The sequence below is a fragment of the Boleophthalmus pectinirostris genome, unplaced genomic scaffold, assembly GCF_026225935.1.
Source record: "Boleophthalmus pectinirostris isolate CB_2022bp ecotype Guang Dong unplaced genomic scaffold, ASM2622593v1 HiC_scaffold_13, whole genome shotgun sequence".
In the NCBI taxonomy this organism is placed as follows: Eukaryota; Metazoa; Chordata; class Actinopteri; order Gobiiformes; family Gobiidae; genus Boleophthalmus; species Boleophthalmus pectinirostris.
In genome coordinates this window covers 25,805,398-25,824,147 of record NW_026571036.1, presented here as the reverse complement: position 1 = coordinate 25,824,147, position 18,750 = coordinate 25,805,398, and the positions used below count along the sequence as shown (strand labels likewise).

Genomic DNA, 18,750 nt, shown 5'->3' with positions numbered 1-18,750 from the left:
ATGCAGTTTATCATTTATTATTATTTATTTAAAACACTTTTGAGTAGATTTAACTCAGCAGAGAGTTCAAATACAACCCAGAACTGAGTAGAACAAAATGAACCAAAAGGTTAAACTAAAAACCCAAAGTGTCGGGTCAGAATAACCCAGAGCCCAGTACTGACCAGCACTGGGTTACTCTTTTACCTCACAGTTTTTTTTTTTATCTTAGTGGAAAATAGAAGCTACCTCTCACACCTATCAAGTGTGACAGGTGTGATTAAAGTGTGCTGTCAAATTGTGTCTGTTTTGTTGAAACAGTTGCACATGTGTGTGTCTCTGAACTGCTTTGCTGCTCTCTGTTTCTCTCTGGAGCTGGAGTGTTAAAGGCTCGACTCGGGGACAGTGGTCCTGCTCCTGAGTGTTCTAGGTGCTCCACACTGAGCATGCTCAGTCTGAACACTGCACCTCTACACATTCTCACTCTGTGGCACTTTCTTTTTCTGTCAGTGACAAACTCACTCATGTGTTTTTCTGGTTTCTGTTTTGTTAAAAGATGATAGTGTGGTTATTGTACTGAGCCGTTTACATCACACATCCAGAACATTTCCAAAGAGCAGAGTTACAATGATTGTAAAAATGCCTCATCAAATGATCTTAAAGCTACACTCAAATATAATCTCTCTAAACTCTAAAGTTTGTGAGTGAGTGAGTTCTTAAAAAAGAAAAAAATGTATCAGAGAAAATGTTTATCTCAACTAGTCCTGTCTCTCTGTAGCTGCTGCTGTGAGCCTCGTCATAGTGTTGTAGTACTAGAGACTGGCCTCAAGACCGTTTTATGGTCTTGGTCTCGTTTCGGACTCCAACGCTTTTGATCTTGGTCTTGTCTCAGGTCTTGAAGGTGTTTGGACTCGGTCTCATCTCAGACTCGATCTCGTCTTGTCTCAGACTCGAGGTCTGACACTCATCTAGTGTGATCATATTTCATTACAGCCGCTGCTGTCGGCAATAAACTTCTTACTGTGACATGTGGTTAAAATTTGCCTAACAAAAGTGCACAAGTTCATCTGTATTTGTCACAGGTGTGTTTGGTAAATGTGCCAAGGCTTATAAATCCCACTGCAAAACTAGTAAGAACTCCATGGAAGTTCCAATGGACCTCCAGTTAGAAAACTTGAAAAAAAAACAGGTTTATAAAATGCTGCTCACTTTCTTCACAGTTTTGTGTAAAGTGCCAGTGGAAGTTTTCTTACAGAAGTGGTTCTCAAAGAATCTTAAGGATCCAAAAAAGGGGCATGGAGTGTTTAAATGCAGCACAGTTTGCTTGGCTTATTTTAGGCCTAAATAAACTTTAATCAGATCAAATGGAGATAGATTTATTAAAAAAAAAAAAAACACTGATATAAATGTGCCAAAATAACTGTAAAACACAAATAAATGTAGGCAATGACAAAGATGGTCTTGATTTGGTCTCAATGGGCCGTGGTCTCGATCTTGTCTCAGTCTCAACCTTTAAAAGTCTTGGTCTTATCTTGGTCTTGGTCTTGTTTCGGTCTCGGGACCCTGTGGTCTCGGACGGGTCTTGGTTTCGATTAGTGCGTCTTGACTACAACACTACTTCATCATTTTGGTCTTAAAATTTAAATTCATATTAACCCGCTCTATATGATCCTGTTTTTTTGTTTTGTTTTTTATTTCATCATTTTGTTCGTAAATCAATTCCTATTCCAAATTCACTCCTATAACCTCCAGCCTCAGTGAGCTTCATTTGACTGGAGCTGAACACCATGAATGACATCTCACTCCTTTCGTCCACTTCTTCATGCGGTCTGTGAGTATGACATATTCTGTTGGTCATTTGGGTCGATCACTGTTGCGTCTCGAGCTCGTTTGACCTTTGGCTGGACTTTAGTTAATGAGAGAGAAATTTAACTGTCACAATAAAAGCAACACATTTTAAATATGATTCTGTTATGTGAGGTTTACTAACAGAAGCTTTCAAAAGGGTTTCATGGTGGAACTGGTCTTGGGTTCAGTGTATTTTGTGTTTGACCTTGAGGTTATTTTCACGCTCATCACATCAACACTGGGACTAAACCGGAACTAAACCAGGACTAAACTAAACCAGGACTAAACTAGACCAGGACTAAACTAGACCAGGACTGAACCTGAGAAGGACCAAAGCAAGACCAGACCAAACCGGACCATGACAAGTGAACTCCTTCATCCAAGAGGCTTAAGCAATAACAGAAATAAATCAATCACTGGAAGAAGTACTCACATTGGAAGAAGTACTCACATTGGAAGAAGTACTCACATTGGAAGAAGTACTTACTTTGGAAGAAGTACTCACATTGGAAGAAGTACTTACTTTGGAAGAAGTACTCACATCGGAAGAAGTACTCGCATTGAAAGAAGTACTCACACTGAAAGAAGTACTCACATTCTCACATTGAAAAAATACTCACATTGAAAGAAGTACTCACATTGGAAGAAGTACTCACATTGAAGAAGTACTCACATTGGAAGAAGTACTCACATTGGAAGAAGTACTCACATTGGAAGAAGTACTCACATTGGAAGAAGTACTTTGGAAGAAGTACTCACATTGAAAGAAGTACTCACACATTGGAAGAAGTACTCAAATTGAAAGAAGTACTCACATTGGAAGAAGTACTCACATTGGAAGAAGTACTCACATTGGAAGAAGTACTCACATTGAAAGAAGTACTCACATTGGAAAGAAGTACTCACATTTGAAGAAGTACTCACATTGGAAGAAGTACTCACATTGAAAGAAGTACTCACATTGAAAGAAGTACTCACAATGGAAGAAGTACTCACATTTGAAGAAGTACTCACATTGAAAGAAGTACTCACAATGGAAGAAGTACTCACATTGGAAGAAGTACTCACATTGAAAGAAGTACTCACAATGGAAGAAGTACTCACATTTGAAGAAGTACTCACAATGGAAGAAGTACTCACATTTGAAGAAGTACTCACATTGAAAGAAGTACTCACATTGGAAGAAGTACTCACATTGGAAGAAGTACTCACACTGAAGAAGTACTCACATTGAAGAAGTACTCACATTGGAAGAAGTACTCACACTGGAAGAAGTACTCACATTGGAAGAAGTACTCACATTCTCACATTGGAAGAAGTACTCACATTGAAAGAAGTACTCACATTGGAAGAAGTACTCACATTGGAAGAAGTACTCACATTTGAAGAAGTACTCACATTTGAAGAAGTACTCACATTTGAAGAAGTACTCACATTTGAAGAAGTACTCACATTGGAAGAAGTACTCACATTGAAAGAAGTACTCACATTTGTTACTTAAATTAAAAGCACAAATAGCGGAAAACAAAAAAAACAAAACAAAACAAACAAACAAAAAAAAAACAAAAAAAACACTGAAGCTAAAAGCATATCAAGTCAAAGTAAATATATCACATGAAAACTCTACTTAGTTAAAAGTATGTTTAAAAGTACTTGTTTAAAATGTACTTGAAGAGTAATAAGTAAAAGTATTTCGCACAGATTTCAAGTTCTTCAAATGTACTGATTCTCATACAAATTTGTGACAACAGAAACAATTTCATGTGTTTTTATTTATATATTATATTGTATACTGTATATTATATTTGTATACTTTTGTTTTTTCAAACTACAAATGTGTTAAAAATAAACCCGTCGACTTTTGCCGCAGCTCTCAGCACACAATAATAAAAAAATACTTTTACTTTTCAGATCTGTTCAAAAATGTAGTGAAGTAGAAAGTACAGACACCTGCTCTCAAATGTAGTGAAGTAAAAGTAAAAAGTACTAGGGATGTAACGATATCCAAATCTCTCTGTACGATATTATCACGATATTCATCTCAAGGTACGATATTTATTGCGATATTTTGGAGAGGCTGATATAATTGTAGATGGGACGCTTTTTTGCTTTTAAAATACCATGACATGATTTTGGTGTGAATTATTTTCGTTATAATCTCAAGAATTCAAGTAAAAACATATTTCTTCATGTTGTCTGCACTGAAATGAATCATGGGAGATGTAGTTCTCTATGTTTACCAGCTGTAACTACTATAAAACCATTCATTTAAGCAAAGGAAATTGTGATTCGATATATTGTGACAGCTCACGATATTATTGTGAGACTTTTGATGATACGACATCACGATATTTTGGTTGGTTGGTTATTGTTACATCCCTAAAAAGTATCCAGGTTACAATGTACTTAAGTAAAGTACAGACAACTTCAATTTATATTTAAGTACAGTACTTAACTAAATGATCACTAAAATAGCCAACAAACATTACAGTGAAAGATAATAATACTGTCCTAAAGTCCACAACAGTGTGAAACAAAGTATTTTTGGTTTATTTATGGTATTATATACACAGTAATAACTGGAGGGTTAAAATTTCAAAGTTGTTTATAACACAAAAAGTGTTATTTTAAGTATTTCAAAGTTAAATGGGAGTTGGAGTTGGGGTTATTTGCCAGAGTTGATATGATTAAAGTGAATTCAACTTCAAACTCCTGTGAGAAAAGACCAGTTTGAACCAGTTTTGTACATCATTTCATCTTAAATGAACTAAAATATAGTAAAAAATAAAATAAAACGTCTCTGTGTGTTGTTTAGCTAAATCAGGATAACTCTACAAAGTGTTATCTGTTTACTCTCAAAACAGTAATATAACTCTGGATTTCAGGGTGAAACAGGAACTTTGGTCCAGTGTTACTTAATGAACATTTCCAAAAATGTTAAATGGACTCTAGAACAGATTGGACTCATATAAACTCTGAAAACACTCTACTTTTTGCTGTGTACAATTTAAATTTAAATACAGTACTTTACTATGTTTGTTTCGTTACCTTCCACCTCTGTTGTCAATGATCACTGAAATAGTCCACAAACGTTACAGTGAAAGATAATGATACTGTCCTAGTAAAGTCCCCAACACAGTGAAACTAAGTATTTTTGGTTTATTTATGGTATTATATACACAGTAATAACTGGAGGGTTAAAATTTCAGAATTGTTTTTAACACCAAAAGTGTTATTTTAACTATTTGAAAGTTAAATGGGGATTGGAGTTGGGGTTATTTGTCAGAGTTGATATTATTAAAGTGGATTCAACTTCAAATTCCTGCGAGTTTGAACCAGTTTTGTTCACAATTTCATCTTAATTTAACTCAAATAAAGTGTAAAAATAAAACGGCTCTGTGTGTTGTTGAGCTAAATCAGGATAACTCTACAAAGTGTTATCCGTTTACTCATAAAACAGTAATATAACTCTTGATTTTGAAGTTAAACAGAAACTTTGGTCCAGTGTTACTTCATTAACATTTCCAAAAAGTGTTAAATTAACTCTAGAACAGATTGGACTCATAAAAACTCTGAGAAACTGTTCAAACTGATTCTACGAGAGTCACTTTTAACACTGTACTTTTTGCTGTGTAGTGTGTGTTTATTGAACTCGCACAAAGCCCGTGTGTGTGTTTGTGCGCGTTTCTGAAGTCCTTTTTTTTTTTTTTTTTTTTTTTTTGAGCCACATTCTCTTTTGTTTCTCGTATTTCTGGAGCTTTTTGCTTTATTTCCACTCCTGTGCCTCGCATCCTACATTACCCAGATCCACCGAGAGTCGGCCCCGCTTTCAATTGGCTTGTCTCCACTTTCCCTCGCGACCGTGGCCGTGCGTAAAAGTCTGCGTGCAAAGGGCGCGGGCCAATCACGGCGAAGGTCCTATTTACATGGATACGCCGATGACCAATGGCGAGTGAGCAACACAGAGGATTTTACGCGATCTATCCAATGGCGACGCGCGTTCAAGAGTTTTGGGGAGTGCATATAATCAACATATTATCGAAGGTGCTTGGTTATTGATCCCGTGTTCCGTAGGTAGCACGAATCCACCTCTCCTGGCCGCTCCGTTCCGCCTCGCCGTTTTGAGAGGGAGTAAAAATCACGCTCAAAATGCCGAAAAGAAAGGTGAGTACCGGTTTACCACTTCATTCTGTAGTTTGGCTGTGTCTCGGAGGTGGAAATAGCGGTGCAGCAAATATGTGACGACGTAGGGCAGGTGAGGAGAAGCCAAAGTTTTTTTTAGGACGTGTCTCTGCGTGTGTCGCCTCTCCGCTCTGCTTCCGCGCTCCGGTTCGCCTCCCGAAACGTCCCCGCCGTCACGTTTCTCCCCCCCGTTGACAGCGTGAATCGTTTCGGGTGTTTCTTTAATGGCCTTGCTGGTGTCGTTTTTTTTTTATTATTTATTTGCCACTTCCCTGTTCGTGTGCGCTGGGACTGAAGCGTTTGGAGCCAGCGGACGGTCCGGATGCGTCCTGTAAAGATGTGCGTAACGCTGGTTGTTCCAAAACGCGATAATGACACATGTTCGTATATTTCTATTAATGTTTAACGTAAGCACAGGTGATCAGCTATTCCCCAGGCTGTAAAGGAAGAATGGTGGGCACTGGGCCAGATGAATAAACCCGTGTGCACATAAAGAGAAGGGGAAAGAGAAAGGCTTTTAAGGAACAATCGCCTCTGCGTAAAAAAAAAAAGCGCTTATAACAACAGTGCACCACGAGCTGTTTCTGCTGTGTAAAAACTGCCATTGTCTGCGCACGTTCTGCCTTTGAGGACACAGAATGGGGGGCCTCGCGGGGTGGAGGTCGCCCACATGCAAATGAAGTCACCGCCAACCTGCAGCTCCAACAACATTTTTCCCTCCGGAGGCTGGACTAACGCGTGAACGCCTCCTCCCGACCTCCTGCCACTCTCTCTCACCGAGCAACTTACCAGAGCTGGAGGATTATGTCATCAAATATACACTAATGCTCTAATTACTACTGTCAAAAAAGCCTGGCACGAAAACTCATTCTGAAATAGATTTATTGTCAAAGAGAGTATAGGTTCGTGCCACTGACATTCACCCAAATGTAGAATTATCCTTCCCAAAATATTCAAAATGTATAATATGGTTTAAAAACAAATCTTTTCAAATCAAAATTTGTTCATAGTTCAGAAAAATACCAAAAAGTTCCTCATTACTGCATAGAAAAAGTACCTATGACTATTGAGTTCCAAAAAAATCGTATATTGGGACCAATTCATGCCACTGACAAAAACCCAAACACAGAATTATCCTCCCAAAAATATTCAAAATGTATAATATGGTTTGAAAAATCAAGATTTGCAATGAATAAATAGCAGAATAAAAAGTTATTTTCTGTCTAGAATGATCCAAGGAACATTTTATTCAACTTTGAACAGCTCAAATCTGTTCATAGTTCAGAAAAATACCAAAAAGTAACTCATTAGTGCAAAGAAGTCCCCAAAAGACTTGTTCCATATAATAATTATATTGGAACTAATTCATGCCACTGACAATAACCCAAATGTACAATTATAATTCCCAAAATATTCAAAATGTATAATATGGTTAAAATAATGAACCTTTTCAAATCAAAATCTGTTCGTAGTTCAGAAAAATACCAAAAAGTTCCTCATTAGTGCAAAGAAAAAGTACCTATGACTATTGAGTCCCAAAAAAATCTGATATTGGGACTAATTCATGCCACTGACAATAACCCAAACACACAATTATCCTCCCAAAAATACTCAAAATGGTTTGAAAAATCGAGATATGTGATGAATAAATCGCAGAATAAAACACTTATAGTTATTTTCTGTCTAGAATGATCAAGGCAAGTTTTTATTCAACTTTGAACAGCTCAAATCTGTTCATAGTTCAGAAAAATACCAAAAGTCCTCATTACTGCAAAGAAAAAGTCCCAAAATGACTATTGTTCCATAATAATTATATTGGAACTAATTCATGCCACTGACAATAACCCAAATGTAGAATTTATCCTTCCCAAAATACTCAAAATGTATAATATGGTTAAAAACAATGAACCTTTTCAAATCAAAATCTGTTCATTAGTTCAGAAAAATACCAAAAAGTTCCTCATTAGTGCAAAGAAAAAGTACATATGACTGTTGTGCCCCAAAAAAATCTGATATTGGGACTAATTCATGCCACTGACAATAACCCAAACACACAATTATCCTCCCAAAAATACTCAAAATGGTTTGAAAAATCGAGATATGTGATGAATAAATCGCAGAATAAAACACACTTATAGTTATTTTCTGTCTATAATGATTCATGCAAGTTTTTATTCAACTTTGAACAGCTCAAATCTGTTCAGAGTTCAGAAAAATACCAAAACGCTCCTCATTACTGCAAAGAAAAAGTACATATGACTATTGAGTCCCCCAAAAAATCTTGTTATATTGGAAGTAATTCATGCCACTCACGTAGAATTTTCCTTCCCAAAATACTCAAAATGTATAATATGGTTAAAAACAATGAACCTTTTCAAATCAAAATCTGTTCATTGTACAGAAAAATATCAAAAAGTTCCTCATTATTGCAAAGAAAAACTACCCATGACTATTGAGTTCCAAAAAAAAATCTGATATTGGGACTAATTCATGCCACTGACAATAACCCAAACACACAATTATCCTCCCAAAAATACTGAAAATTGTTTCAAAAATCAAGATTTGCCATGAATAAATAGCAAAATAAAACACACTTATAGTTATTTTCTGTCTATAATGATTCATGCAAGTTTTTATTCAACTTTGAACAGCTCAAATCTGTTCAGAGTTCAGAAAAATACCAAGAAGTTCCTCATTACTGCAAAGAAAAAGTACATATGACTATTGAGCTCCAAAAAATTTGTTCCATTATAATAATTATATTGGACCTAATTCATGCAACTGACAATAACCCAAACACAGAATTATCCTTCCAAAATATTCTAAATTTGTAATATGTTTAGAAAAAATGAGATCTGCAGTGAAGAAATCACAGAACAAAACACACTTATAGTTATTTTCCAAGTTTCCAAGGTTTGTATTCAACTTTCAACAACTCAGTTATTTTCATAGTTCAGAAAAATACAAAAAAGTTCCTCATTATTGCAAAGAAAAAGTACATATGACTATTGAGTCCCCCAAAAAATCTTGTTATATTGGAACTAATTCATGCCACTCATGTAGAATTTTCCTTCCCAAAATACTCAAAATGTATAATATGGTTAAAAACAATGAACCTTTTCAAATCAAAATCTGTTCATTGTACAGAAAAATATCAAAAAAGTTCCTCATTATTGCAAAGAAAAAGTACCTATGACTATTGAGTTCCAAAAAATCTTGTTATATTGGAACTAATTCATGCCACTGACAATAACCCAAATGTAGAATATTTTGGGAAAAACAATTCTACATTTATAATATGGTTAGAAAAATTGAGATTTGCAATGAATAAATGACAGAATAAAAACTTTTGTACTTATTTTCTGTCTATAATGATTCATGCAAGTTTTTTATTCAACTTTGAACAGCTCAAATCTTGTTCAGAGTTCAGAAAAATACCAAAAGTTCCTCATTACTGCAAAGAAAAAGTACATATGACTATTGAGTCCCCAAAAAATCTTGTTATATTGGAAGTAATTCATGCCACTCACGTAGAATTTTCCTTCCCAAAATACTCAAAATGTATAATATGGTTAAAAACAATGAACCTTTTCAAATCAAAATTCTGTTCATTGTCAGAAAAATACCAAAAAGTTCCTCATTATTGCAAAGAAAAACTACCCATGACTATTGAGTTCCAAAAAAAATCTGATATTGGGACTAATTCATGCCACTGACAATAACCCAAACACACAATTATCCTCCCAAAAATACTGAAAATTGTTTAAAAATCAAGATTTGCCATGAATAAATAGCAAAATAAAACACACTTTAGTTATTTTCTGTCTATAATGATTCATGCAAGTTTTTATTCAACTTTGAACAGCTCAAATCTGTTCAGAGTTCAGAAAAATACCAAAAGTTCCTCATTACTGCAAAGAAAAGTACATATGACTATTGAGCTCCAAAAAATTTGTTCCATTATAATAATTATAATTGGACCTAATTCATGCAACTGACAATAACCCAAACACAGAATTATCCTTCCAAATATTCTAAATTTGTATATGTTTAGAAAAAATAGATCTGCAGTGAAGAAATCACAGAACAAAACACACTTATAGTTATTTCCAAGTTTCAGGTTTGTATTCAACTTTCAACAACTCAGTTATTTTCATAGTTCAGAAAAATACAAAAAGTTCCTCATTATTGCAAAGAAAAAGTACATATGACTATTGAGTCCCCCAAAAATCTTGTTATATTGGAACTAATTCATGCCACTCATGTAGAATTTTCCTTCCCAAAATACTCAAAATGTATAATATGGTTAAAAACAATGAACCTTTTCAAATCAAAATCTGTTCATTGTACAGAAAAATATCAAAAAGTTCCTCATTATTGCAAAGAAAAAGTACCTATGACTATTGAGTTCCAAAAAATCTTGTTATATTGGAACTAATTCATGCCACTGACAAAACCCAAATGTAGAATATTTGGGAAAACAATTCTACATTTATAATATGGTTAGAAAAATTGAGATTTGCAATGAATAAATGACAGAATAAACACTTTTGTACTTATTTTCTGTCTATAATGATTCATGCAAGTTTTTTATTCAACTTTCAACAGCTCAAATCTTTTCATAGACAAAAAAAAAAAAGTTCCTCATTACTGCAAAGAAAAAGTACAATGACTACGAGTCCCAAAAAAACTTGTTATATTAGAACTAATTCATGCCACTGACGTAGTTATCCTTCCCAAAATGTTCAAAATTTATAATATTGTTAGAAAAAATCGAAATCTGCGATGAATAAAACACACTTATAGTTATTTTCTGTCTAGAATGATTCATGCAATGTTTTTATTCAGATTTGAACAGCTCTAATCTGTTCATAGTTCAGAAAAAATACCAAAAAGTTCCTCATTACTGCAAAGAAAAAGTATCTAAGTACCTATGACTATTCAGCTCAAAAAAATTTGTTCCATTATAATAATTATATTGGACCTAATTCATGCAACTGACAATAACCCAAACACAGAATTATCCTTCCAAAATATTCTAAATTTGTAATATGTTTAGAAAAAATGAGATCTGCAGTGAAGAAATCACAGAACAAAACACACTTATAGTTATTTTCCAAGTTTCCAAGGTTTGTATTCAACTTTCAACAACTCAGTTATTTTCATAGTTCAGAAAAATACAAAAAAGTTCCTCATTATTGCAAAGAAAAAGTACATATGACTATTGAGTCCCCCAAAAAATCTTGTTATATTGGAACTAATTCATGCCACTCACGTAGAATTTTCCTTCCCAAAATACTCAAAATGTATAATATGGTTAAAAACAATGAACCTTTTCAAATCAAAATCTGTTCATTGTACAGAAAAATATCAAAAAGTTCCTCATTATTGCAAAGAAAAAGTACCTATGACTATTGAGTTCCAAAAAATCTTGTTATATTGGAACTAATTCATGCCACTGACAATAACCCAAATGTAGAATATTTTGGGAAAAACAATTCTACATTTATAATATGGTTAGAAAAATTGAGATTTGCAATGAATAAATGACAGAATAAAACACTTTTGTACTTATTTTCTGTCTATAATGATTCATGCAAGTTTTTTATTCAACTTTCAACAGCTCAAATCTTTTCATAGTACAAAAAAATACCAAAAAGTTCCTCATTACTGCAAAGAAAAAGTACATATGACTACGAAGTCCCAAAAAAACTTGTTATATTAGAACTAATTCATGCCACTGACGTAGTTATCCTTCCCAAAATGTTCAAAATTTATAATATTGTTAGAAAAATCGAAATCTGCGATGAATAAAACACACTTATAGTTATTTTCTGTCTAGAATGATTCATGCAATGTTTTTATTCAGATTTGAACAGCTCTAATCTGTTCATAGTTCAGAAAAATACCAAAAAGTTCCTCATTACTGCAAAGAAAAAGTATCTAAGTACCTATGACTATTCAGTTCCAAAAAAATTTGTTCCATATAATAATTATATTGGAACAAACTCATGCCACTGACAAAAACCGAAGTGTAGAATTATTTTTCCCAAAATATTTTAAATTTATAATATTGTTAGAAAAATCGAGATTTGCGATGAATAAATAGCAAAATAAAACACACTTAGTTATTTTCTGTCTAGAATGATTCATGCAAGTTTTTTACTGAACTTTGAACAGCTCAAATCTGTTCATAGTTCAGAAAAATACCAAAAAGTTTCCTCATTACTGCAAAGAAAAAGTACCTATGACTATTGAGCTCCAAAAAATATTGTTCCATTTTACATGTATTGAATGAGTCATTTATTTAAGTCATTTCTTTCATTTCATTTTCATGTTTTTATTTATTTCTCTCATGAAAATGCACAGTAATACAATAAATAACAATAGATAAAGTAAATGTTCATAATATAAGGCATTTTCATGATTTAAAGGAGCAGATATGAAGAAAAATACACAGAAATTATCGTGACTCCACTGCCTATAGACGTACTGAACTGTCACTATCAGGTATTACTCAAGACTTAAAGATGCACTATGTAACTTTTTCGGTCAGTTGTTTCTATGGAGATGTCATTGCTCTGCCTGGAATGTTCCACAGTGTGACATTAAACAGCTCTACTTTACATTTATTCAATTACAGGTGGTTTTAGAGCTGAAAAACACCTAGAAAAACTTTGGACATTGTGACTGTGAGCGGGGTCGCCTCTCCACAGATCTGACCTGTAACTTGGTTTGGTTTGGTCTCCGTGATGATAGAAAAGTTTAAGGTCATACTGTGAAACATTCCAGAAAAAACAAAAACATCTGCATGGAGAAAAGTATTTAACGGAAACTCAAACAGAAAAGTTACACAATGCACCTTTAACTGTTCATAAATGAATCTAAAGATGCAGTTTTAACTTTTTTGTTTAGTTAAACTTTTCTAAATCAAAAACACTTTCTGAACACAATTAAGTTGAAGCAGTGGTGGAGTCAGCGATTTGGGGGCCCTAGGTGAACTTGAGTTTGGGGCCCTCACTATAATGCAATGTTTTGTTTTTTTTTTTGTTTGGTTGGTTCTTTTCTTTTCTTTTTTTTTTTTTTTTTGCCTGTTTGTTTTGTCTGTTTTGTTTGTTTTTTTTCTCCGATTGTTCATGAGACAATTTTCTGTCTCACCCCCGCCCGCATCTGCAGTATTTTGTCCCGTTCCCGCCCGTAAATCTATAATATGTTTATGATTATGTTGTGATTATGATTGATTATATTCAAATCAGGGTGAAGACGAGTCCATTCTAACGTGAAAGGGGGGGACAATAAAAATAGATTTGACAATTAGCGTCTATTTTGATGATGTTTTCTTATTTAAAAGTAAAACTGCTAAACTAAAGTACTAAAATCAAACTGCTCTGAGACCTCGTCCATTACTGGCACTGGGGGCGACTGGTTGGGGCCCCTCCTGGTTCGGGGCCCCACTTATTGTTGCCTAATGTTCGCACCGCCTCTGAGTTTGAAGTATGTCGACCAAATACCAAAATACCAAAACCTGTGTACGATGCTAAAGCTTTTGTATTACAATAACACTTGAATAACATTGATCAATCTTTTAAAATACAACAAATGTGAATAGAGTCCGCCACCTGCTCCAATGTTACTGCTTTGTCTAGAATGTTCCACAATACAGATTAAACCGATGAGCAGGTTACAGCACTACACTATATTCAGTGTTGGGAAGGTGACTTTTAAAATGTATTCCCCTACAGATTACAGATTACATACCCCAAAATGTAGTTTGTAACGTAATCCATTAAATTACTTAAAGTGAGTAATGTAATCTGAATACTTTGGATTACTTGATTTGCTGTAGAGAAGCAAAGACCAGGATACTTAACCGTATTAAAAATATTATTGATAGAAGAGGAGGAGACACATCCGCGCAGCATGATTTAGTCCTGTTAAATCCTGTTTTAGACCTGGTTTAGATCTAGTTTAGTCCTGGTCTTAGTCCTGGTTTAGATCTAGTTTAGACCTGGTTTAGATCTATCTTAGACCTGGTTTTAGACCTGGTTTTAGTCTTGGTTTAGATCTAGTTTAGACCTGGTTTTAGTCCTGGTTTAGATCTAGTTTAGACCTGGTTTTAGTCCTGGTTTAGATCTAGTTTAGACCTGGTTTTAGTCCTAGTTTAGATCTAGTTTAGACCTGGTTTTAGTCCTGGTTTAGATCTGGTTTTAGACCTGGTTTAGATCTAGTTTAGACCTGGTTTAGATCTAGTTTAGATCTGGTTTTAGTCCTGGTTTAGACCTGGTTTTAGTCCTGGAATTACCAAAAAAAAAAAAAAAGTGAAAACAGGAAAATCCCGCCGTGTAATCCATTTATTTCAACAAAGTAACTGTAATCCAATTACCACTCACTGAAACAGTAACTGTAACTGAATACAGTTACTCATAATTTGTACTCTGATTACGTAACTCTGGTACATGTAATCTGTTACTCCCCAACACTGAGTATATTACAGTTCAGATCTTCAGATGGAATGATTGTGTTTTTGAGCGACGGAAACACCCTTAATGAATAAACGCTCGATGGAAATGTTTAAAGTCATATCATGGAACATTCCAGGGAAAGCAATAACATCTCCATGGAGACAAGAGTGCGGCGGAAGAGTGGGTTAAATGAAGCGCGGTGGTGAACGGGCATCAGGTTCTTTGTCAGTTGAAATGGTTGACTTTGTTCTCTCGTGTCCTGTTCTAACTGTCCGATTGTTCTTCAGTCTCCAGAGGGTCCCGAGGGAAAGGAGGCCCCCAAAGTCACAAAGCAGGAGGTAAACCCAGCGCTGTGTGTGTGTGTGTGTGTGTGTGTGTGTGTGTGTGTGTTTGTGTGCAGTGACATAATCATGTGTGTGTCTAATATACTAGTACAAGTTCTGTTTCAGTGACAGAAAATGTAGAAAATGCGTCCGTGTGGTAGAAACAACATCATATCATTTCCAGGAACAATTTAATTAATATTTTGTTAGTAGGTTAAATATGCAAATGCTTTTATTTGTCAGTCAAATAGTGAACAATCACAAAGTAAGATAGAGTAAACCAGATCAGGACAAAACCAGAATAAATTTAAACTTAGACTTAGACAAACTTTACTGATCCACACAGGAGCTCACACATCACAATATACTGTAATATAATATAATATAATATAATAACAAAAAGCAAGAATATACTGTAAATGGTAATAATTAATTCTAAATAAGCAGGAAAGAAGATATCAGGTGTCAAATAAGGCATAATAATTATATAAATGTATACACAAGTCAAAATAAAAAAAATAGAAAATATATATAGAAAATAAGTAATAAAAAATCTGGAAAATTTGAATAGAATGGAACAAAATAAATAAGATTATGACTCATACATGGCTTTTAAAATATTATTTTAGGTTTCATGTCATAGCTTGTTTGAGAATGATTTCATATTGGCACATATTAAAAGGTGCACTGTAAAACTTTTCTAATGTTGTTCCATAGAGATGTTGTTGCTTTGATTTCAGTCTGACCTTTTTAAAGTAGTACTGTGGAATATTCTAAGCAAAGGTATAACATCTCTATGGAGACAAGCAGGTGGGGTACTTTCCATCAGGAAAGTGATGCAGTGTACAATAGTTTAGGGATAAAATTAAAATGTAGTTCAATTTAAAGAGCAGATATTACATTATTTCCTGATCTGTGTTCTAATGTAGATTCCTCATCACAAACAGACCTGGAGTTGTGTTTTGTTTTATTCACACACACAAACCCTGCACATTTAGGCTGAGTTCTTCTTTCAAACATAAAACACTCTGTTCCACCTTGTGATGTCATGCCATATGTACAGAAAGTGCTCCACAGTTTTTTTAAACTCTATACATCTTCTCTAGAATCATTTGGATCATTTCAGCCCATGTACTGTATTTTTTGGACTATAAGTCACTCCGGAGTAAAAAAAAAAAAAGTGCCAAAAAATGCATAATGAAGAAGAAAAAAAACATATATAAGTCACACCGGACTATAAGTCACACTTTTTGGGGGAAATTTATTTTATAAAATCAGAGACCAGTAACTGACACTTCATCTTGAAAGAAGGAGGTAAACAGAGAGTCGTTTCCTCTTCTGTGTAGCGGTCGTCAGACTCAACATCAGTTCCAGTTAGATGTTTTTGAATCCCGACAGGATGGTTTCTGTTTTTTTCTATGTGTCTGAAGTCCAGGTTTTGTCCATCCATCCAGTGACTTCCAGGAAAGTTTCATGGTGCATCCTCCCGGTTACCGTGAAGCTGTGTTCTCCATCCCCGCTTTCTGCCAGTCCCTCATAAATTTGTCTCTTTTCATTCATTTTATTTGTTTGAGCCAGGTATAACAACATTCAAAAACAATAACAAAAATAGTGATATGTACATGAACATATTTGGGACCTGGTGCTCAAAAGGAGTAGGATGAAGTTTAAAAATCTTATAGAGTCCTACCCCAATTACCCAAATACCCCAACCTCTTACTCTAAACTTCTTCTGCTCGATTACTGTTTTCAGCTGCAGCTTCAGACTTGCAGTTTGTAATCTGCAAAATATGATTTTCTTTTTGATGGCATTTGTGTTCAGTCTTATCAGTCGTCTTTATAAGTTTGTTTTAATTGTTCAGTGGTGCAGAAGTAATGGTGCGATCGACTGACATGATACAGACAGAACAGAGGCTCTTTCTGCAGGAGACATGTGCAGTAGAGTGAAGTGACAGTGGTACAGGAGGAACAGGAGCAGCAGATACTCACACACAAAACTAGAACCTCTCACCGCTTCACTGTCAACATTTGAATATATAAGTCACACCAGAGTATAAGTCGCAGGAAACACCCAAATCATGAAAAAAAGTGCCACTTATAGTCCAAAAAATGTTAACTTGAAAACTACAGCTTCATGACATCACAAGGTGGAACAGAGCATTTGGAGCTTTGGAGATGTAGACAGACTAATCATAAAAGGTTACTTAAACAGGTGAATGAAACAAAACACAACTCCAGGTGTGTTTTTGAGGAAGAAACGGCATTAGAACACGTCTTAAAGCTCACAAGAATCATTTTTACATAATCCAGGACCTTTAACACAAAGCGCCGTTAAACCAGAGAAAACAGAAACAGTTTTATTTTGTCCCGCTCCAGTTGAAGTGTGAGCAGGATAGCACTGATCTCTCTGTCCTCTCTTCTGTCTCTCTCTCTCTCTCTTGTTCATCACCCTTTCCTCCCACAGCCCACCCGGCGGTCCCAGAGGTTATCCGCGGTAAGTCTCCCGTCTTCCGCTCCTGTCTTCACCTCTGTATCTCTCCTCTGCACCTGTGTTTGTCTGTTCGTTTTGTGTCTGTTCGCGTAAGCGGCATTACCACGGTTCAGGCTTAAGACTTAAAGGTGCAATGCCTAAATTTTCTGGTAGAGGATCCATCAAATGCTTTTCTCTGTGGAGATGTTTGCTGTTTTTCTGGATATTTTTGAGATATAAAACCATTTGTAACTGAATAAACGTGAAGTAGAGCTACAGGCAAAAGTTCAATTTGTCGACTGGACAAAAGTTTATTAGGTCGATGTTTCACATCCTAGCTGCTTCTTCAGTTCTGGTCAGACTCTGGTGGACACTTCCTTTTCTCTGACTGCAGGAGGAGCTAACTACACTGAAACTACTCTGAAACTAACACACACACTTGTTTACAATTTTCTGTAAACTGCACCCCACACTTCGAACAAGGGAGGGTCCACACATGTTTAAAAAAGTACAAAAATAGGTATTTATTTAAAAGCAATGTGCAAATAAAGTTGTGGCCGTGTGGTGGAGAGAAGAGAAGAGAAAGGGCAGTCTCCAGCAGCCGGCTTTTAAAGGTGGTGTTCCACGCTCACAATCAGGTGTAGCTCGTTGGGTTGGCTCTCGCTCTTAGGAATCTGGAAGTTAGGGGGAGAGAGCCAGCAACAACACAAACCTGCACCCACAACATACAGACACAAGCTAGGGTCACAACACTAACCAATAGGTTAGTTTCAGAGTAGTTTCACTAGCTCCTCATTCACAGTTAGTTCCTCTCTGCAGCAGATATAAGGAAGTGTCACCAATGTCGGACCAAAACTGAAGAAGCAGCTTGGATGAACTGAGACATTAGCCAGGCTGGCGCCACCTAGCCCCTCCGCTCAATTTCATTTCTCTCCAGCGACTAGGTCAGGAATCAGAATACACTAGATGGTTCGCAAAAACCCTGGAAGTGTGAGTTCAGGCACCAACCAATCAGCGAAGAGCCAAAAATTCTGTGTTGGCAACGATTCCCGAGATCGAGGATTTAAAGCCGTAACAAAGAGAATGTTTGGTGAATTTTATCAAGGGGAAAGACGTTATTGCCCTTCTTCCTCCGGGATTTGGGAAAAGCTTAATATACCAGTTAACCCCGTTAGAAGGTGCATTACATACATCACAACCAAACAGCAGCGATTGGTTAAATAAAAAAGTGCCCACTTACTGTCGAGTAAACAACTCAGCTCATGACTCGTATTCGACCAAATAAACTTTTGTCCAGTTGACAAATTGAATTTCTCCTTTTGCCATGGATCCTACCTGGACGACTGAGGGATTTTTCACATCTGGAGCTGTTTATATCTGTAGAAACAAGCAGGTGACGGACCACCAACCAGAAAAGCTACGCAATGCACCTTTAATTTAATGCATGCATTTGATAAAGAGACAGTTGTTAAGTCTGAGCTGACTG

The 18,750-nt window shown here is 35.5% G+C and overlaps 1 protein-coding gene across 1 annotated transcript in view; it reads left to right on the top strand.

The window, feature by feature from the left end:
* Positions 1-5,817: 5,817 nt before the first annotated feature.
* Positions 5,818-18,750, top strand: part of hmgn3 (high mobility group nucleosomal binding domain 3) — a 33,980-nt gene continuing 21,047 nt past the window's right edge. The window contains exons 1-3 of the mRNA XM_020939964.2: positions 5,818-5,991; positions 14,759-14,809; positions 17,259-17,288. Coding sequence (XP_020795623.1) covers positions 5,977-5,991; positions 14,759-14,809; positions 17,259-17,288 — 96 coding nt within the window. The 5' untranslated portion in view covers positions 5,818-5,976. The remainder of the gene's footprint in view (positions 5,992-14,758; positions 14,810-17,258; positions 17,289-18,750) is intronic.